General features: G+C 33.8%; 2 protein-coding genes across 3 annotated transcripts; one reads left to right on the top strand and one right to left on the bottom strand.

The window, feature by feature from the left end:
- The first annotated feature begins 5,017 nt into the window (after window positions 1–5,017).
- On the top strand, window positions 5,018–9,056 carry LOC132033504 (probable xyloglucan glycosyltransferase 12). Its single transcript, XM_059423490.1, has 5 exons — window positions 5,018–6,483; window positions 6,585–6,893; window positions 7,171–7,461; window positions 7,559–7,672; window positions 7,962–9,056. Exons 1-5 carry the CDS (start codon window positions 5,695–5,697, stop codon window positions 8,682–8,684), a joined length of 2,226 nt encoding a protein of 741 aa, XP_059279473.1. The 5' UTR covers window positions 5,018–5,694; the 3' UTR covers window positions 8,685–9,056.
- A 10,104-nt stretch (window positions 9,057–19,160) lies between these two features.
- On the bottom strand, window positions 19,161–23,915 carry LOC132033503 (transcription factor bHLH74-like). Of its 2 annotated transcripts, XM_059423489.1 has the most exons (9): window positions 23,343–23,915; window positions 21,904–22,487; window positions 21,393–21,629; window positions 21,226–21,291; window positions 21,049–21,117; window positions 20,418–20,489; window positions 20,189–20,329; window positions 19,680–19,761; window positions 19,161–19,579 (listed from the first exon to the last, which is right to left on the bottom strand). In XM_059423489.1, the coding sequence occupies exons 2-9, from the start codon at window positions 22,351–22,353 to the stop codon at window positions 19,557–19,559; spliced, it is 1,140 nt and encodes a 379-aa protein (XP_059279472.1). In that variant the 5' UTR covers window positions 22,354–22,487; window positions 23,343–23,915; the 3' UTR covers window positions 19,161–19,556. The 2 variants fall into 2 exon arrangements, with proteins under 2 accessions (XP_059279472.1, XP_059279471.1); XM_059423488.1 differs by lacking the exon at window positions 23,343–23,915 and having other exon boundaries at window positions 21,904–23,333.
- Window positions 23,916–26,160: the final 2,245 nt, after the last annotated feature.

Raw genomic sequence — 26,160 nt, 5'->3', positions numbered from 1 at the left:
GAATCCGCCACTGTTCAGATCTATCATAAATCATACTAATGGATATAGTCATATAGACTTGGAGTGAATTTTGGGGTTTTTGGTATTAAAGTGTAGCTTGAAAGAAAAGAGTCAGGTAATTGACACATGACCACAAATGACAAAACCAACCCAAAGTATTAACCATCGAAACTTCCGAACCGGTGTCTTGAAAAATTCAACTTTTGAATTTATATTTTACTAAATTATATGAATACATTATATCAAGTATTTAAAATATTTGAAAATGCATTTTTTAAAATAAAAAATTCAACATCCTGTTAAGCCTCTTTTTAATCAAATCAACGAATTTACCGGTTTTCTTTTTTACTACACTAGACATTTGTATTTTACCGCAAACTGTCGGTGCTTGGTTCAGAGTTTAAGAAGGTTGTTCTTGACCTTCAGTCCTTCACTTCATAATTTAATCAGTCCAATGCTTAATCATAGGGGGGAAAATGCTTATTAATCATCGGGGAGGCCTATTTTTGTATGTTCTTTTTATTTTCTTGTTAATGCTAGCTCCTATGACATGTAAAGCGTGGCTCTGAGATCACAAAACGGCATAGCATTTGTGGGAGTGAGAAAATATATATTTAATACTCCTATATTTAATAGGAAAATCATTTTTTTTTTCCTGCGGAGTGGTTATGAGGGGAAAAAACCTATTCTACTAATAATTTTGACAAATAAGATCATCATTTCTTGTGAAATAGAGTTATTGTACATCTAAGCAAAAGACGGTAAAAAGTTACACTCACATATTTTAAGCCAAATTTGTACATGCATAGAGATTGGAGTAGTTGAACTGCTGAAGTAAATGATTTGATTTCACCGTAGAACATATATATATATATTTGCTGTAAAACCTCGTACCTCCTAACTAAACTATGATCATGATTCGGGACTTGAAAAATCAAACAGGAAGTGTTGAGATTAAATCCATTTCAGTTCAGTAAAATTCAACTTTTACGCCCTGTTATACGAACCGTATATTTTATTTATATATAGACCGTACTTGTGGCCGTATAATGAAATACGGACTGTATTCCGGTCCGTAAATCCTAAGGGAAAAATCTCAGTTTCTGGAATTTGCCAACTTAAATATGCCCATTTTATACAGACGGTACTTAGAAGTACAGCCCGTACTATTAGCCGTATAATATAAATACGGGCCGTAACTTGTGACAGTAAAAATAATTACGGACCGTACTTCATGACCATATAATTTCCGACGCAGTAAAATATAAATACGGGACTTCAGCCTTTTATTCTCATTTTTCACGTTCCCAAACCCTAGCATGAAGGTTTTCTTCTTCCATCAATATCATACACCAAGGTAAGCCTATTCCAACCATTCCAAGTGAATTCTCACATGTATCCATGTTTTCTGAATAGAAAATCATTGTTCCTAACCTATGGTTTTCAAGCAAACCTATCTCAAGGCTCAAGGTTCAAGCTTTCGAAATTCTATTACAAGTTTTGGAGCGTTACAGCTATGTAGGGTTTCTATCTACGTGTAGGAACATCATTGTTCTTTCCCACACCACGTCCTTCCATGATTATACGAAAGTTTACCAAAACTAGGGTTCTAGACGTGTTCATGATAACCATAAGTACATGTACCATGATATATAATATTCCATGTTTGTATGATTAATTCGTTACTATATATATATATATATATATATATATATATATATATATATATATATATATATATATATATATATATATATATATATGAAAACCCATACTTGCATTTCATGGGTTCTTAAATGCAAGTTATGAATTTTTATGTATATTTCATGAAATTCTACATGCATCCATGTTTTCATACCAGTTATATTATATACTTATATCTATGTTATACTATCCTCACTAAATCATGTTTACAAGCCATGTTTATGAATCAAGTTTACAAGTCATGCTTACAAGCCATGTTATATAGACCATCGGCCCAGATGCCAACTATATCCATGTTCATGTTTTTGGGAGTAGCATAGGTTTACTAAGAAGGTTCAAATAGCCTAAAACTATGTATGCTAATGTAAGGAAGGGTCCATCCGCCCAGATTAGGACGACACCTTTAGACAGTTGAATTAGATCCATTTTCATGTCATGCTTATGTCTCATACCCTAGCAAGGTGTAGGGCTGCTCTGCTGGTCAGACTAGGTACTAGACTACACGTATCCGCGCGGTGATTCCATGTTATTAGTTATACTACGGCTCTCTCACAAGATACACACACACACACACATATATATATAAAATGTACATTTTGCTCATGTCAACGATGCTCATGTTCATGTTCAACTTACAGCTTACAGTTTCAGTTTCAATTCTATTATTTCATGTGTCATGCTCATTTCATTCAGTTGCTTTACATACCAGTACAATTCGAAGGTATTGACGTCCCTTTTTTTTGCCCGGGGGCTTGCATTTCACGATGCAGATTTACAGGACGACAGATCAGCTCGTTAAGACTTTGCACGTATCAGCTATCGGTGAGCCCCATCTCATTCGGGGTTTTATCTTTATTTATTTATTGCCAGTTATGCAGTAAAGGTATACCGGGGGCCTTGTCCCCGTAAACAGTTTTGCAGTCAGACTCATATCAGAGGTTTTATACACTAGATTAGTTCAGTTATGCCATGTCAGATGTTCAGAGTCGTATAGCCAGTATTGACTCAACATGTATTATATATTTTCAGACTTATGATTATTTAATCTCCTGTTTTACTCTCACCACGCATGTTTATATGATATTCCGCATCACGGCATCAGTACATGCCCCATGTTGATTCAAAGAGTGTGATTTGCTCCATCACACGCAAAGTGCGCACCGAGTCGTGATACGCAGCGAGGGTTATGGTTTGGGGGGTGACATTTGCGCTCCTATAAATTCATTTTCCTTAAAAGGTTGAGATAAGCTTATTAAAAGTTTAACTTTAAGGAGTAACTATTAACACAATAATTTCATGGACTTTTACTTTCTTTTCTTGATTCAATAATAGTGATCTCATATTACCATATTAAGTAGTATAACTACGCGTAGAACACTCCATAAATTTATGAGTACTATGCTTCTAAACGGTAACAATATGTTACTGTATATTTTTGAATATATTTACCTTTAGAAAAGGAAAGATTTGGTGTAGCTTTTTGTGTAGCGCTCCACTTGTTCAAGGCAAATTCGTTATTTTCGGAAGTATTGTAAAAAGGCGATGTGATATCATCGTTTACTTAAAAAGAAATAGAAAAAGGAAAGAAAGAGGTCCACCAATAAATTTTTATACGTACAAATATTCGTATAGTGAAGTGGCAAGTTTTTGTTTGCGTATTCTCTTGTTGGACGAGCGTGAATGACGCTAATTATTGAAAAGTATTATCACCACAAAGACAAAACCGGTTAAGACGAAAGAAAAAGTAGACAAACGGTGTGTGATGACCATCAACTCCTCCTATTTATTTTTTAATTTTTTTTCACGAGTTCAGAGTTATATACACTAATAAGATGGAAAACGTCCACTAAGAACAAAGCTATCTTAGATAGTTCCAAAAAACTCAATAACTTCAATCCAAAAGTCTCTATATTTGTTGAAAAATTTACTAAATATGTACAAAAAATATTATGCAGAACTCACAACTTCAAATTCTGAATTATTCAGTATAATTTTAATTTTTTAACTTATCAAATCAAGTTCAGTATCGCGAGTTGTATTGTATAGCAACTTAAAATAGTAATATACTAATACTTACTTCCTCCGTTTTAATTTATGTGAACCCATTTGATTGGGCACGAAGTTTAAGAAAGATGAGAAGATTTTTAAAGTTGTGATCCTAAATGAGTCACATATATTTTGTGTGGCTATAAATCATTACATAAATGTAAATTGTTTCCAAATATAGAAAGAGGTCATTCTTTTTAGCACGGATTAATAAGAAAATAGGTTCACATAATTGAAACAGAGGAGTATTATTTTTTTAAAATGTAACATAAATTCTTCATGTACTATTTTCAAAAGGGTGATTTGGACATTAACCCTTTGATGACGGCCATGACCCGCTGTTTTCTCGGTCAAGGAATGTCGAAAATGACCGAACACAAGAAAACATATACCAAAACAAAATTTCATTTTCTTTTTCTTTATTCTACAAAAATATGAATTCATAGCAAAAAACAAAAACCCCTTAAAAGCACATTATCCCCAGATCTTATCTCCCTAATCACTATGCCATTGCAAGTTAAGGTTTGATGATTAGCTAAGCCCTTTGTCACATCCTCCTCCTACATTCTTTTCGTGTGTGAATACATACGACTTTTACATCTATATCAAATTATCTGTATATCATTATATTAGAAAATATTCTTATTGTCCATAATCTAAAGGCAAATCTTGAATCTCGATTTCTAACCTTTTGGAATTCACACGGTGAATAATTCCATCAAAGGAGGAAGGAAGATTTGAAGCTTCATAAGATCTTTTACAGTCCTGTTACAATATTTTTACCATATAAACTTCATTTGAATCTCTGTCTATCTACAAATATCCACGTATTATGTTATTATTATGAATATAATATGTGTTTTTTCATTCTTCTTCTTTCTGGGGTGTTCGGTTCTTTGTGCCACTTTTGATTCATTATTATAAAACTCCATTAAGGAGTAGTAGGTGGAAAAGTAAATCTCTCACAGAAAAAAAAAAAAAAAAACAGAAAGAGAAAACGCAATAGCCCACAAGTTTCATGTCCGATTTGATTTTTGGTCATGTGAGGGTGAAAAAAGGAGGATAAATCAATAAAACCACTCTGGTAATTTTTTTTTGAAAAAACAAGAGTGGTGGTATTGAACAAAGAACAACGTGCTGTCAATTTCCTTTTGATTTTCCAATTTTATGGAAAACTGAGAATCAAAAAATCAAAGACGTGTTGAGCTGTTACCATAACAACACTTCTTCTTTTCTCTTTCTATGTCTAAAACACATCTTTTTCTACTACTACAAATTGTGAACCCTTTTTTACTTTTTTTAAGTTGCAAGCTGTAATCCAAGGGGACTTTGTACTTTCTTCAACCAAAAATCATAACCATTATAGCCTTGCCCCCATTCTTTTTTTAACTCTTATATGGTCCTCTCTTCACTCTCTCTCTACATTCAATATACTGTACTGTTTTGCAAATTTTCATATTCCCCTTATACTTAAACCTCATTTCTCTCTATGTGTGATGGTCTGCCTGTCTTCGTGAAATAGAGACGCCTTTGCATCTTCACACGCGTCTCTACTCTCTTCTTATCTCTTTCACTTTTTTCAATTTTACTCTTTCACTATGACTCCATCCTCATAGTGTTTTTTTAATTTTTTCCAGTTCAAAAATCTTAAACTCAACGACCCTTTACTTTTTTCCATCTGGGTTTTGCTCACATTGTGTTCATTTAAGCTGAAAAAAACCCAAAGTTAAGCTAATTTTCCCATCTGGGTGTGTTTCAGGAACTCAACCCATTGTTCATTATAGCTGAAATATACCCAAAGTTTCAATCTTTACAACTTTCAACCCACTTTTCCCATCAAGAACTCAACCCATTGTGTTCATATTACCCAAAAGTTTCATTCTTTACAACATTTAACCAAAAATTTCCCATCTGGGGTTTTTCTATTTCAAGAACTCAAAAAAAATGGCACCATCATTTAACTGGTGGACAAAAGAAACACATAGAGGTACACCAGTAGTTGTAAAAATGGAGAATCCAAACAACTGGTCAATGGTTGAACTTGAAGGACCATCAGAAGATGATTTCTTAATACCAAACAACAACAACAACATGTCTCCATACAAACGTGAAAAAAACAGAAACAAAAATGCCAAACAACTTACATGGGTACTTCTCCTTAAAGCACACAAAGCCGCAGGTTGTTTAACCTCAATAGCATCAGCATTGTTCAACCTTACAGCCGTCATACACCGCCGTGTTGCTGCCGGTAGAACTGACACAACCGACCACAAAAACACTGAGAATCCAGCTGTCAAGAACCGGTTCTATACTTGCATAAAGATGTTTTTATGGTTGTCTGTGATATTATTAGGGTTTGAAATAACAGCTTATTTCAAAGGATGGCATTTTAATGCACCAGATCTTCAATTACAGTACTTATACTCATTGGATTTTCATACATTTGCTAATCCATTAGTTGTTAAGAGTGTTTTTGATTCATTTTATTCTAAATGGGTGTTGATTAGAGTGGAGTATCTTGCTCCTCCTCTTCAGTTTTTAGCCAATGCTTGTATTGTACTTTTTCTTATCCAAAGTGTGGATAGATTAGTACTGTGTTTAGGGTGTTTTTGGGTGAAAATGAGAAAGATTAAACCAGTTGCCAAACAGGGTGCTATGGATCTGGAATCTGGTGATGGTACTGGTTACTACCCCATGGTTCTTGTTCAGATCCCTATGTGTAATGAAAAAGAGGTAAATTTTAAAATTTTCAATTTTTTGTCTTTCCAAGATTTTAAAGAACTCATTTTTATGTTGTCGGTGGGTTATTTATTGTTGTTATTGTTAATTGTCAGGTTTATCAGCAATCAATTGGTGCTGTGTGTTGTTTAGAGTGGCCTAAATCAAGATTGTTGATTCAAGTTCTTGATGATTCTGATGATCCTACTACACAAACATTGATTAATGAGGAGGTTCGAAAATGGCAGAAGGAAGGTGCTAATATTATATACAGACATAGAGTGATAAGAGAAGGTTATAAAGCTGGAAATCTTAAGTCAGCTATGAATTGCAGCTATGTTAAAGATTATGAATTTGTTGCCATTTTCGATGCCGATTTTCAGCCCATGCCTGATTTCCTTAAAAGAACCGTTCCTTACTTTAAGGTATACAATTTACCTTCCAATTGGATTCTAACCCCATGTGATAATCTCCTTTAATTGTGTATGGTTTGTTAAATGGTTCAATGATACTAATACTGCTGTCACTTACACTACCAAAAAAAACTGGAATTAGGATTAGCGCCGGATTTTTCTCTTTAGCTATGGAATTTGTTCGTTGCTAATTCTTACTATTATTTTTTGGTAGTGGTAGTGTAGAATGTGCTGATGTGAGTGGTTTGTTTTATTAAGTGTATGTATCCTTCTTGATTTTGAATTGTAGGATAATGAGGACATAGGATTGGTACAAGCAAGGTGGTCATTTGTGAATAAGGATGAAAATCTACTTACAAGATTGCAGCACATTAATTTGGCATTTCATTTTGAAGTGGAGCAGCAGGTGAATGGTATTTTTCTTAATTTCTTTGGCTTTAATGGGACTGCTGGAGTATGGAGGATTAAGGCATTGGAAGAATCTGGTGGTTGGTTGGAAAGGACAACGGTTGAGGATATGGACATTGCGGTTCGGGCACATCTTCATGGTTGGAAATTCATCTTTCTCAATGATGTAGAGGTAAAATTTACTGCAAGAAGCTTCGTTCTCGAGTATTCTTTTATTGTAAGTAGTTGTTTTGTTGAGAGCCTAAAATTTGAATTTGTTGATACTTCAGTGCCAGTGTGAGTTACCGGAATCATATGAAGCGTATAGGAAGCAACAACATAGATGGCATTCGGGGCCAATGCAGTTGTTCCGTCTCTGTTTACCTGCCATCATTAAATCAAAGGTAAATTATCAAAATTGGATTGCTTTCACTTAGTGACCTTCAATTCTACCGTCAGAACTCTCTGGAACAATCATCCTCTGTAATAACATTTCACTATAACAACCATGTTCTCTATGGAACCGATCTTTCATGTTATGTTATATCATATATTCTCTATAACATCATTTCACTATAGCAGCCAAATTTTTTTAGAACAAACGATGTTGTTATAGAGAGGTTTGACTATATTTGTTAAGTTAGCATATTTGAATGTTATGCCTAGCATTAATGCTTGAAATTTGATTTGCAGATAAGCATTTGGAAGAAAGGCAACTTGATATTTCTTTTCTTCCTTCTGAGGAAGTTGATATTGCCATTTTATTCATTCACTCTGTTTTGCATAATCCTCCCAATGACAATGTTCATTCCCGAGGCAACGCTCCCATCATGGGTTGTCTGTTACATCCCTGCCACCATGTCATTTCTCAATATACTTCCGGCGCCTAAATCTTTCCCGTTCATTGTGCCATACCTTTTATTCGAGAACACCATGTCCGTGACCAAGTTTAATGCCATGGTCTCAGGCCTCTTCCAACTCGGAAGTGCATACGAATGGGTAGTCACCAAGAAATCAGGACGTTCTTCCGAGGGCGATCTTGCATCATTGGTTGAGGAAAAACCAAAACACCAGCGAGGTGTTTCGGATGAATGGGAAGTCACGAAGAAATCTGGGCGTTCCTCCGAGGGAGATCTTACCTCATTGGTTGATGGAAAACCGAAACACCAACGAGGTGTTTCAGTGCCTGATTTGGAGGAACTGAGGGAGGAAATTAAGGAGAAGGAGAAAAAGGCATCGAGGAAGAAGAAGCACAACAGAATATACACAAAAGAATTGGCCTTGGCTTTCTTACTGTTGACAGCTTCAGTAAGGAGCCTACTATCAGCTCAAGGAATCCACTTTTACTTCTTGCTGTTTCAAGGTATATCGTTCCTGCTCGTTGGCCTTGACTTGATCGGTGAGCAGGTCGATTAAATCCTCAATAGTTTAGGGATAATATTAGTTCAACTGAAACAGTCAAGTTGAAACCTGACCTTGGTACATTCATGTAAATGAGAAGAAGCAATGGGTCCGGCCAACCCGGGAGACCGTTAAAGCTGTTTGCACTTGACAAGATGAAGCAAAGTTAACATTGGAGCAGATGGTTGAAGCAAATGCAGCAGCAGCATATTTGAATAGAGAAAGCCCATTAAGAATGGTGAATAGTGTTCATTTTAAGCACCCCCTTCCACTGTGTCATGTAATTTCTTTATCATCTCTGGATTCTTTTTTTGTTATATTCTTTTGTAAGAAGAATTTGTCTTTGAAACACATTAAACACGGAATTTTAGTGGAAGTTGAATAGTATAGCAGCATGCAGCTTTTGCACACATAAATCTCCTCGTCTTTTTTCTTTTTTGGAGAATCTCTCAAGATATAAAGGGCAAACCAAGTGTCCTGGAAGGATTTGTATGTTGAAAACTCAATATAGTGTAACTAAATGATTGTACAGTTTTCTCACAACTATAAGAGATGCAATAGGTTTTTTCTGGTTAAGGCCTGGAAACCAAGTATCAAATGACCAGTTTAGTGTGTTGGAGCTGTCTCTTTGTGACATTGTTCCCTTAAAATCCATGTTATTTTCATTTCTTAAAATTCTGGCAAATGTATGATAAGTTGTTTGGATAACTAAGCTTCGATGAACAAGAGTTATCCGACATGTGTTGTCAAGTGACATGTGCTCTTGTGTTGATAGAAATAGCAAGTATTCGTGAAATAGTTAATGTGTTGTTCTAGTAAAAAATCACAAGTATTCGTGAAAATTAATCCATACAAATAAGATGTTTGGCTTGGATTTCCAATAGTACCCCTAATAGAGATAAATTTGAGTAGGAGTGAGGCTATAAAATACATTTGTCCTTTTGTAACCTTATCTTTCGCCGAAGTTAGTAAAACACCGACAAATAGTAGATTGAAATTTGAATACAGTCAACTCTATCTGCATGTTCCTAACTTTCTGTGTACTTAAAGTGAAATTGCTTCCGATTAAAAAAAACTCAATGATTATTTATTTTTTTGGTTTTGGACTTTTTTCTAATTAGAAAAATACTTTAATTGATCTCGCTGGTTGTGGATGATACAAATGCAAATTTTCGGCGGAATAATTGGAAAGGAAATCTTCTCTAATTTTTGAGTATATAGTAAGTTGAAAATCTCCAAGTATAGAATAAGATAATCTTAATTTAATCATTGTGCAAGGGAAGTTTTGTAAAAATTTAATGTTTAGCAGAGTTTCCTTTGTATGTGTAGTACTACGTTAGTTGCAGCGCGTTGTTCGAGTATTTGTTTATATAAAAAGCTTTTCATTATTTTTAAGAAAAGTATATTCCATGGAATATTTTAACTATAAAACTTAACAAAAAGTTAGAAATGTCTACAAATAAAAATAAAGCTACGGTATAAATTTTACAACTTGGCCACTAATTAATACATGGCCGTCCCTCGACCTAATTTTCCTGCCATTACTCATGGCAGTGGTTACAAACTTGACAATTGGTGTAAATTCTTAACTAAACGTTAAATTATTACTCTTATATCACTTAATGTAAGAAAGACATGATCCACAAGATTGTAAAAAAGACTTGTTCAATACACCCTTTTGCATTGATCAGTTTATTATAATGGATTTACTCGAACAGTCCCTTGATAAGAAAACAAGGAATGCCTATTGATTTTCATTTCTTTAGCAAATATTAATAGATTTCTACGGAGTAATAAATTTCACAATTGTCAATTATGTGCTAACCAAGTCATAAAATTACAAATGAACAATAAACACTATGTCTTTCTCTAGATAATCTTTTTAGTTTCTATTACATGGGAGGAAATCAATAATACAATTAAACTACACCTATAGCGTGGGATTAAGAAGAGTTAAACCTGTGACATCGAAGTCATAAAATCTCACGTTTATCATTCACAAGTAGAGCTTGAGGCATAAGGGGTTCATCCGAATTCTTTTTGTTGAAAAATCATATTGTATATATTAGATATTGAATCTAATTGACTTCTTCTTATGTCTACTTTTTTATATTTTGAATATTTTTAGTGAAAATTCTGATTACGCTACTTTATATTATCATCGAGTCAATGATAGTCGGCTAAAATTAACATATTAATAGTTGTACAAATTTTTTTTATACAAACCCTATTTTGGCTAAATGACTGGAAAGGGCAAAAGAGTTGATCATGTAATTAATGTGTTTGTAGCTGGAAGGAAGAGTATTAAAGTTGAAGATGGAGGCCTTAATTAGTACAGTACGTGGTGAGAGTGTAACACTCTCAAGTGGAAGTTGGGGAGCATGAACATCAACATGACTGCATTAAATATTTAATAAATTTAAAAGAGGGGCAGGGAAAAATTGATGTGGTGTTTGGTGGCGCAACCTACTGGCTTTTATGTGACTTGTTAACTACCCCATGTCTTTTTTTTTCAAGAAAAAAAAAAGATTATTTATTCTACCTTATTTTAATTAATATAATTATACTATACTATATTTTGGTCAAAGAAATTCTTATGTTTTCTCTTCTGTCTGTATTAATAATAGTTGAGCTGGCTGATTGTTTGTTTGTTTTATTACTTAACAAACTTCCCTGATATCCGTGAATTAGACACGTTAAATAGTGACGTGCTAGATAGAAAGTATCTTTGCTATATCAATTGCCAGTTCATTACTTTCTTGTTAGGAGTACTTTTATAGATTTGCTCAAATATTCTCGACTCCATTGAACAGTCCAATAGCTTTAACTCAAACGGGTGTCACGATCCAAGGTTCTGTTAAACTTGAGAGCTTCATGTTCATTTTGTCAAAAAAGAAAGTTAGGGGTATCTTCAACCTGTCTATATCTTAATTTATTTACTCTTTGAATTGAGTGTGACGACCCCACTTGTTGTTCCTTTCCGTTTTCTTCTTGGTTACTAAGTAGGCGTTTCGTCATAAGTTTTGAAAGCATGATTTTAAACCAGCATTTAACATGTATTTTTACGCATGATTTGAAACCACGGTTTCAATTTTTTGAAATATAAAATTTAACCCATAAGTTTATATTTTGTAAAAAAAGATACATAAGTTGGTAGATATTTTTAATAATTACCTCCATCAATCATTTACCAATCTCATTAACTTCCATCAAATTTTATTCATGTCTACTAACCTTTTAATTTTGTAAAAAAAGACCCATAGTTTAATTTTATTTATTGAACTAAAATTTGATCAATTGATGTTGTATTTTTATAAAGGTCTTTTAGTATTAATTTTGAGTCGGTTGTTATGAATTAGCGTATTAATTTTGTTATGAAGTATGACTTGCTCATTTGGTAAGATTGTATAAAAATTGAGAATGTTTTGATAGTTTTCACAAGTTGTGGGGTTTTTATGTAGCTATGAGAGAAAATACTCCTTAAAATATCCAAATTACATGTCCAAACGGGGCCGAACATTCGTTAAACTTTTCCTCCCATGGTAATGTAATAAGAATAACTAATACACATTAATCTCAAACAATATAAGGTCAGATGAACATACCTCAACGTATTTTATATAAGTTTAACTTATATGTATCGGTAGTGTAAAAAAAAATTTAAAAAATTACTATGTCGGTTTTTCTTAAACAATTCTTTTACCTTTTCAAGGTGGGGGTTAGGTATCATCAAGAACTTTACCCTCCGGACCTTTTTGGTGGGATTATACTGGGCTTATTGTTGTTGTTGTACTATGTCAGGTCATTCAAAGAATTTCTACATGTAAGCTTTCTTAAAATGTGGATTTGTAATCTCGAAAATAAGATAGAATACTTGTTACAACTGGTAAATGTGATAAGATGGTGTAATCTTTTTACACTGACATTGCATATAAATTAATCATTATGATTAATTGACTAATTTTACGTCAACCTGCGTATCACAACCTTCCTCCTAACCGGACTTAGGACCAGCTGCTCGCAGAGCCAAAGTTCAATTCCCCTGTTAATGATATGAAAGAAAAAGAATTTATGTATCTAGTGAAGTCTTGTTTTCTTTTTATACTTTTGAGTTATCAAAACTTATGATTCTTTTGGAAGTAGTATTGAAATCTTACTTCCTTGATTTGTACGTGACATTTTCCGCAAAAGGCATGCAATTCTATTTTGTATCGTTTTAATTTATCGAATGTCGAACAAGAATTAACGTGTAATTCTTGCGCAGAGGTCATGCTATTCTATGGGTGTCGTTTCAATTTTAACGAATGTCCATCATGGTTTGTTTGGTCATGTGAGATGTCCTAGAAATAAAGCCTAACATATTGGCTTCGAAATTTCGTCATGATAACCTTAAATTTGCCTTAATGTTCCATCATAATATATTGAAGTGATTTGCCGGCATCTAATGGCAATGTGTATTGTATTATTCGATAATGTACTGTGGGTTCCCTCCGACTTTTATGTGTGGACTTCTTTCTAGTTCTAGTTTTTATGTGTATCCATCTCATGCGAGTTCAAACAACTGTTGCCACATTTTGCTGTCTTCAAAAATTACTAAAAGGAACATCTTTACTTTTTGCAAAAAAGGCTTTGCAAGGGGGAATGGATAAGAATGACATTTACAAGTTTCAATTCAAAAATGCAAGTCGGTTTTTTACCACAAAATTTCCATTCCATTCAATCGACAAATAAAAAAACGTATTTTAAGTTATTATAAATGGAGCCAATAGAACTAAGCGAAAGTTAAAATTCTGAAAACGTAGGTTAGAAGTTTTAAAAGCTTTTTCTCGTTCTTCCTCGAAAGTCAGAGCGGATACTTTTCTTATGTATACTATATGCAATTATCTATTTTTGTATTAACTGGACTGTAAGAAAAGATTTCTCAAAAAGTTATGTTGTCATTTCACAAAGATATATGTTAGTTATTGGGCTATTCGGAACATAAAGCTACTGGGTTGTTTGGTATATCCCCATATTGCAGGTAAATGATGGGCTTTTCGTGATTCTACAAGCAACGCCAGACTATGCAAATTATGGGGGAATTGATGCTTTGCTACAGGTATTCTTAGTATTGGCATATTTTTAGCCCAAAACATGTTGGCATATTTTAAGCCTAAAAAGATTGACACTAAGTAGCCAAATAGGTAAAGAGATGGCTTAATGATAGGGATGCCAACACAATTCAGTTACAATTTTTTTTCCTCCTTATTCACGTAATATTGTCTATCCTAAAATAGGGGAAGAAATATCTTCTTCCTTATATCATGCTATACTATATTAATTAGGTATCTTTACCCAATTATTATAAACTTAAAAAGTTAGATATCGTCTTCCACAACGAATTTCAGAATATATACTTGCTCAAATTTCTTTCAAAAATTAATTGACAAAATATTTTTCTTCCCATTGAATTTTAGAATGTATACACGCTCAAACTTCTTTCAAAATATTACTACCTCTGTCGCAATTTATGTGATACATTTTTCTTTTTAGTCTGTCCCAAAAAGAATGATACATTTTCTTATTTGACAACAATTTAACTTTAAACTTTACCTTTTATGCTTAATGAGATGATTTATAACCACACAAATATCTTTGACTTATTTTAGATCACAAGATTCAAAAAGTCTTTCTTTATTTCTTAAACTCCGCGCCCAATCAAACTATATCATATAGGGACGGAGGGAGTAGGTCACAAAATATTCTTCTTCCCCATCAAATTTCAGATTGTATGCTCGCTCAAAATTCTTTCACAAAACTAATTTTGTTATATTAGCAACACGCATTAAATATTTATAAAATAAGTTTGGTAGATTAAAATTTTAATCAGAAATATTTTAGCTTATTATATGAATGTGCTACATTGTATACATTATTATAATTTGTATACATAACTGAAAATGTCTTCCCAATATGTATCTGAAAGTTTGTCCACATCCAATTCTCAGAATGTATACATGGTGCTTCACAATTCCCATAATGTATACATGATGCTTCATAATTCCTAGAATGTATACATGGTATTTCACATTATATATTAGAATGTATACATGGTACTTCACAGCGTATATATTATAATGTCTGCATGGTACTTCACAGAATGTATATCATAATGCATACATGGTACTTCACAACATATATCAAAATGTATACATGATACTTCACAATATATATCAGAAAGTATACATGGTACTTTTCTTCTCCATTGAATTCCCAGAGTGTATACATGATATATCATGATAGATTTTCGATTTTGATTGGCCAAATTTTAGGAGATGGAAGGAAAGAGAGTGAAAAAGTGGAGGAGAGATGGAAAAATAAGAGAGAGAGAGAGAGAGAGAGAGAGAGAGAGAGAGAGAAATAGATTTTAGGGAGAGAGGAGAAAGTTGTGTGAGAAATGCAAAACAAACGGATGTGGGAGCTATTTTATGGGTTATGTGGTACAATTAAAAATCATTTTATGCCAACTTATTAAAATTTGGCTAATATCTGCCAATTAGATCTAGCAGTTAACACACCATGCCAAATAATTATGACGATGTTTGATACAAAGCCCTTATTAGTATTTTAGAGTAGTTTAATTCTTAATAAAATTTGTGCCCTTGCAGCCACAAGAACCATGTTGTAAAGCAGCGGCTCTATTAAGAACTTATGTTTCTGTGTTGTGTTTATCTGCTCTCTGTAACTTTAAAGTGGACCTGCAAAAGCATATAGCCGATCAAACTTTTAGGCACATATCAAACTAAACATAGGACTTACTTAAAGATTACCTAGCTAATAATATCTAGGTGTAGGAGAATAGAAGGGCTAGATGGTATCTGCATATGCTTAGAAGAGCAACTTTTTACATGTATGATTAGCACTTATTTCTATCATGAGATGGTTCCAATCACTGAGCAACAGCATACAAAGTTAAGTGCAAAGTTGCATATGCTGATTGTAAAAATAAAATTGAGCATGGGCCCAAAGCATCAGATACATGTATGCAGGCTCAAATCTAATCATATATGTAATTACGGTCCATGTTAAACATCAGATCTCATCAACATATAGGAGTATATAAAATACCGAATATTACAAAGAAAAGAGTTGTACATCAAAGGTGCAAGCTGTTGGGATGGATGTTGCTGCTACAATATGAACATGGAAATGGAAATATCTATGTATAGAGAATAAATCATAAAGAGCTAGTTGCGTCACTCATTAAAGTAAGTCAAACCTTCCTATCTTTTCTCATAGTATATGACAGTTCTCATTTACGAGTAAAATGTGGTTAATGCACTTCAAGCAATATCAATAATAATACATGCCTCTGCTCGCTAGTTTTAAATGCACTCCAAGAGGTCACTATTGTAAAGTTAAGCAACATCTGTTAATTCCCAGAATACTAATGTACCCTCGTGTATACAGTTGCCCAACTACTTTCTTCCTCCGACTTCTTTAGCCACTTCCACATCTGTCGTATTCGTGAAAGCTTGCTTCGTGGCAGAGCATTTAGCAATGCCAGCAGGACTCCATTGGAGTTTGAAGCCAAAAATATGTAGAACAAATGACTGTCTGGATGCAATAAAGCAGAAATGGCTCACATGCCTTAGAAGAGGAACAAGGAGCTGGAAACATTCTCCTCAAGCTGTGCCCACTGAGCAACATGAATTAGATTTTTCACTCCATCGTTCGATGATGTCTGAGTCTAAGTGCATAACATATAGGAGGTACAATTCAGCAAATGAAATACTACAGAATTTCAAGAACCTCTAACAGGGTGCTTATTAAGAGAACTTCAAGATCTTTCAGTTCAAAATAGGTATTCCATTTAGCTATAGGAATCATCCCCTTGTAGAAGAAAACAATAATCTGCATATTACCATGGACAAATTAAGCTTAAATATTTCTGCACAGCTTCACATACCTCCTCTAGCAGTGTAGTCAATGTTGGTTGGGCTAAAGTGCGTGAATAATCTCTTTCATATGTATCTACCACCACATTCTCGGGTATAGGTATTTCAGGATCAAACTTCCTGCTAGAAGTATGTTGCACCTAAGCCTTAAATTTTTCCAGCATAATCAGTTTTGCTACAAATGCATGCTATCCAGCTATCATGCCTAAATTCCACATCTTATTCTGCGTCATAAACTTCACAGTTTCAAAAATATTCTACAACCCTAATATACAACTTCTGGTCAAAGTTTAAAGCAAGAACGGTTTTCTGGCTACCTAGTATTCACTCTCTTCATGTTACTATTGTGAAGGTTGCATTCAAGTTGGATGCACTAATTTCTTATGTCATAATCTCTTCTTTATTTGCACCAACTTTCGTTACTAACTATGAAGCAGAACTTTGTTCAGTAATTAGCTCTTCCTTCAGTACTAGTATAATACTCTAGTCACATTAAAACTGCATTTGCATAACCATACAAGTTCTTAGAAATCACAACAGATCTGATTTGTCATTCAACATTTCCACTTTTAACTTCATGCATTATATTTTGATGTCATTAATCTAAAAGTCTCATTTTCAACCCATAAGACCACTAAAAGAGACAAAGAAGAGATTCCCTTCTAACATGAATTGACCACAACAAATAGTTAAACACACGTAGCTTGTTGTGATAACTTTCGGCTTTCAAAAATTGTATTTCCTTCTTACTTTTCCTAATAATAAAGTTGATAGGTCTATGCAGTTTTACCTATACATATTGCAAGAATAGCTTTTTAAGCAATCATCTAAGTTCCCTTTCAGCCACAAATTTCTATTTAGATTTCAGTCACTCAATGATGATTAGAATGAGTAATCTCTAGTGCTATGCCTCATATTCAAGTAATAATACTTTTCACATCTAGGTAACCATCAGAGTGTAAATTCTGATTTTTATAGTTATTAGAAAAGCACATAGATATGTGACTTTGTTAATGCTGCAGGGTCGGAGGCAGAAAAAAGTTTCCAGCCAACTTATGCAAATCCACATGGATTTCATACACGATAAAACAAAATAAAAAAATTCCAGACAACGAAGTTGAAGATTAGAATGCATTTCTTCTAGCCACCAATTTTAGGCAAGCAAAACAAAAAAATACCAGAAACTGCAGCTTAATAACACAGAAATGCCACCATCTTGTCTATCATAATTAGCCTACAGGGAAAACATTGGAACTAACATTTCATAATGGGAAAGAGAAGTTCCAAATTAACACAGCTGAGATGTAGAACCCAAATAAATGTAAATTTCCAAAAAATCAACTGATTCTATGTGGTTAAGGCAAAACTATTTTGAAATAACTTAAAAGAAAATGGAACATTGCTTTACCTGTAAATCTAAAAAATTCAACTAAAAGCTTTCATAACCGGTCCAGTATAACCTTCCTCCCTAGCTCTTAGTTATGGATCATCACTACAAAATGCTTTTGTAGCCAGTGGCAGATCCAGGATTTTCATTCAGGGGGTTCGAAATAGAGACAATTTTGAACACCTGGACCGCTTGAGCTAACTTTTGCATTTGTTCAGGGTATTCAAAAGTTAATATATATACATAAACATAGAAAATCTACCCTATATATACACTGTAATTTTTTGCCGAGGGTGTTCCTACCCCTGTTTGTACCCTATGCCAAGTCATTCTGATCAGTAAGCACACAACAATAGCAAGAATAGATAACAAAAACTTGACATAAAAAATAAAAAAACATGAACTGACTATATAATAAATTCATTAGCCATTTTGCCTTTTCGATAAGGTAAACAACAAATTCTTCATGTATTTTATAATTTGAATTATTTTCACATAAACTCACCATCACGAAGCATGAACAGAACTTTCATTATAGCAATTAGCTTATGCTATATAAAAAGTCCTGTGTGGACTCTATACTTTTTACCCGCCTATACTTAAACCAAAGAAGAAGATTTTCCAGACATCTATTCTTAACATATGAGACATCAATTCTTGCAAATTTTTACCGATATCCACCCCTATTTCCTATGCATTATGTACAAATCACCGGAAAGCAGATATACGGTCCAAGAAAACTGGGGGCTTCGCGAAGATTTCATTCAAGAAAGAACTCAAATTTTGGGGTAAACAATTAATAATATACAAGTTCTTCTGGGTAAAAAGAAAATTAGAGAAGAGAAACTGAACGTGAGAAAGCAACACTATAAAATAATCATGACTGAGTCCATACGCTTAGCTGTAGCAGAGTCCAGGGAGAGAGATCGAAAGCTGCCTCAACTTTCCAATGGTCTTCACACTCTCGTTTTACCAACATAAGTATTCAATCAGAAGCAAGAAAGAGGAAGCTACTGTTGAGTTCACTTTAACCGGAAACGACTTTTTTTAATGGAAAACTTAAGGGACTTTTTGAGTTTTATTTTACTGAATAATTGAGTTTAGAGGGAGGGGAAAGGAAAAGCAAGAAACATAAAAAAGACATTTTATAAGCTCTCAAGAATTGAATTTGTCTCAGGAAAAGAGAAAGCACTAATAAATTGATGTACCATTCCATCTCATTTCCGATATCACAAGACTTTACAAGAAAATTAGTAGTGTTCTTCTCTCAAAAAATCCTCGTAAAGCTTAGAAACAAATTCTTACACTTGCACAAACATAATTGAAACAAGCCATCTTTCCCCAAATGATGACTTGTTTTCAATGTACAGTCATTTCTTAAAATCTAAAATATTCTCTTCTGCTAAAACTCGAAGAACACAAAATGAGTTAGGAGCTAATATCCTATACAACTCCAGAAAAGTAAAGTAAATTTTCACTATATCTTCTGTCCAGGTATGCAAACAGATTTTGCAGTCAATTGGGGTAATTGAATCTTGATTATGATAAACATGTCCCAAAAATCTACAGATCCAACTTTGACCGCCCTGCTTACATGAAATCAGTTTTAAACTTAAGAAACAGAAAAATAAACCAAATTTAATGTTCTTTCAAAATGAATGTGTATTAGTAGCTAATGGTTATTACCATTTGGTCCCATATTGTTCATAGATGAAGTAGAATCAAATCCCATTTGAAGAAGGCTTTGGAGCTCATTGTCCCATAAATTCTGCATGAAAAAGTAGGTTTTGATTATTATCATTTCTTTGACGATGAGTAGAATGTGCAACAAGGATGCAGTGGTGTAGCGACATACAGTGAAGGGTGTTCAGTTATATATATATATATATATATATATATAGTAAGTATATACGTCTAAGTTTACTTTTTTTATATATTAATCTTGAACACCCATAACGAAATTCCCGTCTTTGCACTGCAAAGATGAGGGATCGAAAATACTTTTCCGCACTCGGTATTTAACCCATACCAAACAATTTAAAAATATGAGTCACATATCAAACTAAGATCTCATATAACTTAACTAAGGTTAAGTGAGAAAAGCTTATATGCAAAGTCATGTCTTGCATTCATTTTCTTAGTGTAAACATCGGGTGCAGATTAAGTCTTTTCAGATGAGAGAGCTTTGTTTATACCTGGGGCAAGGGGTGGAAGGGTTGCGTTGTTCCTGGGATACCAGGAAAACTTCCATGTGAAATTCCAGGAAAAGGAAGAGAGGAACTCAGCCCTGGACCAAGACCAAGAAGAGCTGCATTGCTAGTTTGCTGATGGAGCATCTACATTTAACGGTGAGGCAGATGAATTTTCAACTTCATAGTGAAAAAATTGAATATGGATGATCACATCCACTATACTTAAACTTACCTCTTTTGATAAAATACGATCAATATCGAAGTTCAGCTCTGGATTTACAGTAGCAAGTTTCATTGACAGGAACTGCAGCATCAAATCACATCAATTTCAGTATCAGTTTAATCAGTTCTTGAAAGGATGGAGCACTCATTCTAACAAAGGATGATCAGAATTAAAGTATGACTGACAAAAAGAATATTCCTCCCTGTATTGGACCTGGGCAATGAACATATTCTTAGTCAAATTAATACTCATTTTGACGGATATCTTATGACTGAATTCCCATCAACTTGCTAGGCTAAGCTTACTATTCCAAAACAAAACCATGATCACCTAAGATTCTTCATCAGACGAAAAAAAAATTCATACTAACAGAACAAGTTAAAGTACCATTGGATTAATCCTACATGTTTTAGCGTGTCTATCTAGAACCTATGTTGCTCGGAGCACGTGTGTCAGATCCTCTGGAAATACACTGCTTTTAGAGGATCCGAAACGCATACTATCGACATTTCTTAAGGGTCTGAGCAACATAGTCTAAAATTGTGTTTCATTGGTAAAATCAAGATTCAATCTACTCAGGCACAGTAAACACAATATTATGAACCGGGGGCTATATTATACACTAACAAAGAATGTTTACCTCAACTTGCTGTTGCAGCGATTGCACGTAGTTGATAATCTCATCAAGCATCACAGCTTTCCCAGTTATCTGTCGGAACAAAATTACCAATTTTAACTATGTATAACAAATAACCAAGAACTTTTTATATAAGGACAAATGACCAAGAACTTAAGCAACATAAAAGCCAGTAACTACCTTATTGCAGCCTGGGACTAGTTCTTGAAGCAATCTCATCCTCTCACTGATCCTTTCTCTCCTCACCTGCCAGCCAGAAAAACTTTAAAGATTCATCCAATATGTCAAAAAGGATAAACAACTTAGATTGAATTGCAACATTATCTTTTGGAGCAAGTAGGAGTTACCCTTTCTGCAAGGCTGTGGCTGTTTGTGGCTTGCCCTCTTTTAGCCCTAACATGAACATAATTATCCTTTGGATTTTCCCCACCATCAGAGTCATCCTTAATAACTTGTTTCCCTGCTTGCTTGCTTCTTAAATTAGAGCTATTATTTCGGTCTGTTTTGAGTCTTTTTCCATCTTGTTCTTTTGAACAGTCTGAACTATCCCTTGATGGAGCCTTCTGCAGCTCCCCTTCAACAGTCTACATTGAAGAAAGAACAAAAACTAAATGGACATTTTGAATCATGATGCTAGCATACCGGATAGTGCAGACTACATGCACATTTAAGTGATAAAGATTGATAATTTAGAATGTAACATAGGTATTTAGCCGGTTTAGTGACCTTCTGAGTGCTATATGCATAGTAAAATGACTCTTCTGTTACAAATAAAAGAAACATAACTTTACTAGGTAAATTCAGATAGTTGAGTGACCATTTGAGTAATCAGAAAGACTTAGAAAGATGGCAATATACCTTGTTGGCATTGGATATTTTTCTCTTCCCATTAGGTGAAACCTCCACAGCACCTTCACCAGAAATTTGGCATTCTCCTTCAGTGGCAATTCCTCTATTCTTGACATAGTTAGCATAACAATTTGCCCCTCTAAGCTGTTCTTGTAAAGGAAAAGTATTGACCAACTCTGAGTAACTTTCATTTCCAAAAGATGGAATCTTTGGGACCATTTCAGCCAGATTTGAATCAGATGGATAGTTAACAAAGTGAGATGATTGATAAGGCAAATTGGTAAACTCATTGTGACTAACAACTGAAGATCCTTTAAAATTACCCTTGTGATTCAATGAAAGAAGTGGATCCCAACCAGAACCACTAAAAGGGTCAACATTGGTCATTGAATCTGCTCTATTAATCATCCCTGTAGAAAGGGAATTGAAGGAAGTATCACCATTTTCCTTAGTACCCATTTTCAAGAAAATACAAAGAGGATCCACAAATGTTGTTCTGAACTCAGTTCGTGTGCACCTTCAAAAAGGCAACACCCAATGCAATGTTTTTAACCCAAGCTAAGTGTTTGATTGCTATTTGACAGAAAGGAACTCTGTGCAAGAAAAATAAAAAAGAAAAGGTAAGTGGGGTTTGACCAAAAAGAAGTGGTAATATCTTGCAAGACTCAACAAGGAACAAAATAACCTGGCAGCTTTATATAGTAGTAATGAGAGGAAGAGGTTAAAGCAAAAGAAATCTCTCAATGTAGATACACACACAAAGGTAAAAAAAATCCAAAGTAGCAGGCATAAAATCTTTACCCCCTTGTTTGTTTTCAAGAACCCTAGGATCAAACCTATAGTCTAATAAGAGAAAAAAGTAATTCCCAGGGACAAGAAAGTATGAAACTTTCAGAGCATAAAGTAGAGAAATGAACAAGTGAAAAGCATTGGTGAAATAACAGCTCACACACTAATGAAAAGAAAGCAGATTCCTTTTGTTTATTTAAAAACAACAGCAGAGAGAAAGTTACAAGCTTCACATTAATCTCTTCACTCTTCTTTATTTATCTTCCAGCAAATTTCAATATGGAGATGAGAATGGGGTGTTAAAGAAAGAAAAAAATGGTTCTTGTTAAGGAAATATACCAATTGTCTCAGTTGAAGCTTAGAATCAAAGACAACTCAAAGAAAAAAGCCCCACAAGTATCAAGAAAAAGAATAGACTCAATAAGACTTTTCAGATATTCTGAAATATGTTAGCTAAAAATGACAATAAAAAGCACCAAATCCTAACCCCAATTATATAGCAAACAGTAGCCTGAATTGGGTTCTTGATAGTTTCCTTTTTACACCACGTAAATTCACCCAATGGGTACTTTCAACTTTCAAGAACTAGCAAAGAAGCAAACTTTATACTATACAATAATATAGAGAGAGAGAGAGAGAGAGAGTGAAAGGTATTTTACCTGCCCAAGCAAAATGGTGACATCTATGATTTTAAAAGACATACTAACTACTGCCAACTGCTCTTACAGAAATGGTTGCTTAAATTATTACAGAACCTAATCCTACCCCTTTTTTTCCCCCATACTTTACTCCTTGTAATTTTCTTTCCTTTAAAATAATGTAATACATACACTCAGTCCTATACACTATGCTTTTTTTTATTTCCAATTAATAAATGATTTCACATACTAGTACTATATACACTAGATTGGAAGAGGTTCTTGTTCTTCTCTTGAAGACCAAGCTTGACATAACTTTTTCTTCTTTTTTTTTTTTCTAATTTTTAACTGACACATTTGCCAACTGTTCTAACAGACCTCTCTTTGCTGTTACACACTCATTTTTCTCTCAGTGCCAACCAACCTAACAATTCTTCTCTTCTTTCAGAAATAATCTTGTGCTACTGTGGTCCATCAAACTTCTTGAGTTCTACTGTTCATTTCTACTGTGTACTATGCATGTCATGGCCCACCAAATCACTTCTACATTTTGATTGATGATGTATACCATTGTACTAGGCCTGCATTTCTTGTTTGATGCTTGTACACAGTAACACAGATATGTAAATAGCAATGTAATATTCCCCACAAGAACAATTAAATCTTGGATAATAATAGTAATATTGTTTATACTTTTTTTTCCTTTTACAATTAACATTTGATGCAACTCAATTTAGCTTATAACAATCTTCATATCCAAGAATATGAAACAAATATTAGAGTTTCTTTTAATACTCTCTTCTGGAGAGAAAAAATGGACTCAAAGTATGGGTGTCAATTATGTAATCTTGATGTGGATTTGGATACTGATTTCTTAAATTTGTAAAATATTCTTTTATATATTAAAAAACGACATAAAACCAAATTTCATATAACAAATTTATAAAAATTAATTTTTCTCAAAATTTTAATAAAGAATAGTATTTGATTCTCTGAATAACTATGGAATCACAAAAATAGAATAGATGGATATTTTTTGTCTCTCATTTGGTGGCCGCTATCCGTTTTAGAGCCTGGCTAATTTGAATTCGTAGCAAATAATTTCACCATGAGAATAAAATGCACTCTACCAAAGACTACTTTGTTCACAAAGTTTGAAGCCGAAACCTCTGATAAATATATGAAAGGAGTTAGTGAGATACAAGAGCAAGTATGAGAGTTGAAATTTCTGCTTCTCAATATTTACAATATTGAGTTTTTAAGAATTAAAAATGAAATGAAAAAGGATATGGGGCCCCCAAGTTGTGTGGAAAAGATGCTGTCTAGAGAAGTTGCTTTGATTGATGGGTAGAGTAAAGTGTGAGGTTTAAGATTGTACAATTGAAAAGATAGTGGTGCTATTGACAAAGTACTACTGAATAATACTCCTATCTCTTCTGCTTTCCATTCATTTACTATTTGTTTGTTAATTGATGTGTCAGTCCCATCTTTTTCTTTTCTAAAATTAATTGTTTTTAAGAAATATAAATAATTTCCTCCCCATGGGCCATTAGTCCTCAGAACATAACAAGGAATTAGGGAATCTAATCCCCATAATTTTACCTCATTGTCCTAGTAGTACTGTTTCCAGCTGTAGGGGCTGTCTGTTTATACTACTGTTTAATTACTGAGTTTTTTTTCATGTAGCACTGTACCTAAGGTCCCAACCTTAAAACTTGGTCAAACCATGTTGTCTGGTCAACACTCTCTTGATTAAGGCTGTGATCTTGCTGGAAATTCAAGATTATTCCGAAATTAACGGCTTATTGGCTCCTCTCTCATCCAAAGTCTTGATCCAATTTGGAGCAGATTCTTGATTATGGATTCATAAGTATAAATCCTCTTGGAAAAAAGTAGAGTATTTCATACAGTACTTTATATTTATATTAACTCGATAGATGCATGACATGTGTCTTATATTATTTTTGTCTTAATTATCCCGTGAACTTGGCAGTTTGATAGTCTTAACCCCTAAACGTTGATGTGGTAAAGAATGTGGATACACTCTCTTTAAGGGGTGTGTGTGTCTCAGCCCAATCAGGTAAGCTTAGTTAGGGGCTCGAAGCTATCGAAATGCTATGTTTGAATGTGTAATTAATAAATAAAACGTGTTAAGTTTAAGGAGATCCCTAGGTATTCCGACATAAATTTGCAGCACTTCATAATTAATATCTATTTACGTCATATATATTGTAATGTTAAAAAATAACTATTATCAATGAATTTATAATAAATGATAGCAAGGTTGTCATTTTTATCAAATTATTCAAGTGAGGTCCTGTCGATTAGTATTATATAGAAGAAATGATATTATAGACATCAAGTAATGTTTATCAAGGTAGGGATCTAGTAGCTCAGTTGGTTCGCTACCTGAACTTTCACCTTGTTGGTGAGGGTTCGAATCCCAACATTGTAATTCCCTCCCCTATTTCCCCTTCCCCTAGCCTATGTAAAGAGAAGAAAAAAAAATGTTTATCAAGAGATAATAAGTGACTTGATTATGTAATATTTTGTATACCATCTGTGCATACAACTACATCAACAACGAGGAATTAAAGTTACTACACCTTTAGCTTGGCTCTATATAATTCGTTTAAGCCTCTAATTGTGCATTCTAAGCTTCTGATTTTGTACTGTGTTACGTTATAAGATTTTAATGGTTGTGATAACACATTATTATCTTCTTCTTTTTTTATGTTACGTACGTGGATCATAATGAAGAATCTGCCTAAATTTTACGAAGTTCATGCATTAGTCAAGAAAGTTCTTAATTCCGTCACGGCAATTATCTAGTTCTACA

Source organism: Lycium ferocissimum, chromosome 10 (genome assembly GCF_029784015.1).
Source record: "Lycium ferocissimum isolate CSIRO_LF1 chromosome 10, AGI_CSIRO_Lferr_CH_V1, whole genome shotgun sequence".
NCBI classification, from domain to species: domain Eukaryota; kingdom Viridiplantae; phylum Streptophyta; class Magnoliopsida; order Solanales; family Solanaceae; genus Lycium; species Lycium ferocissimum.
Note: the sequence above shows the minus strand (reverse complement) of the source record. Positions and strands in the feature narration are given on the sequence as shown.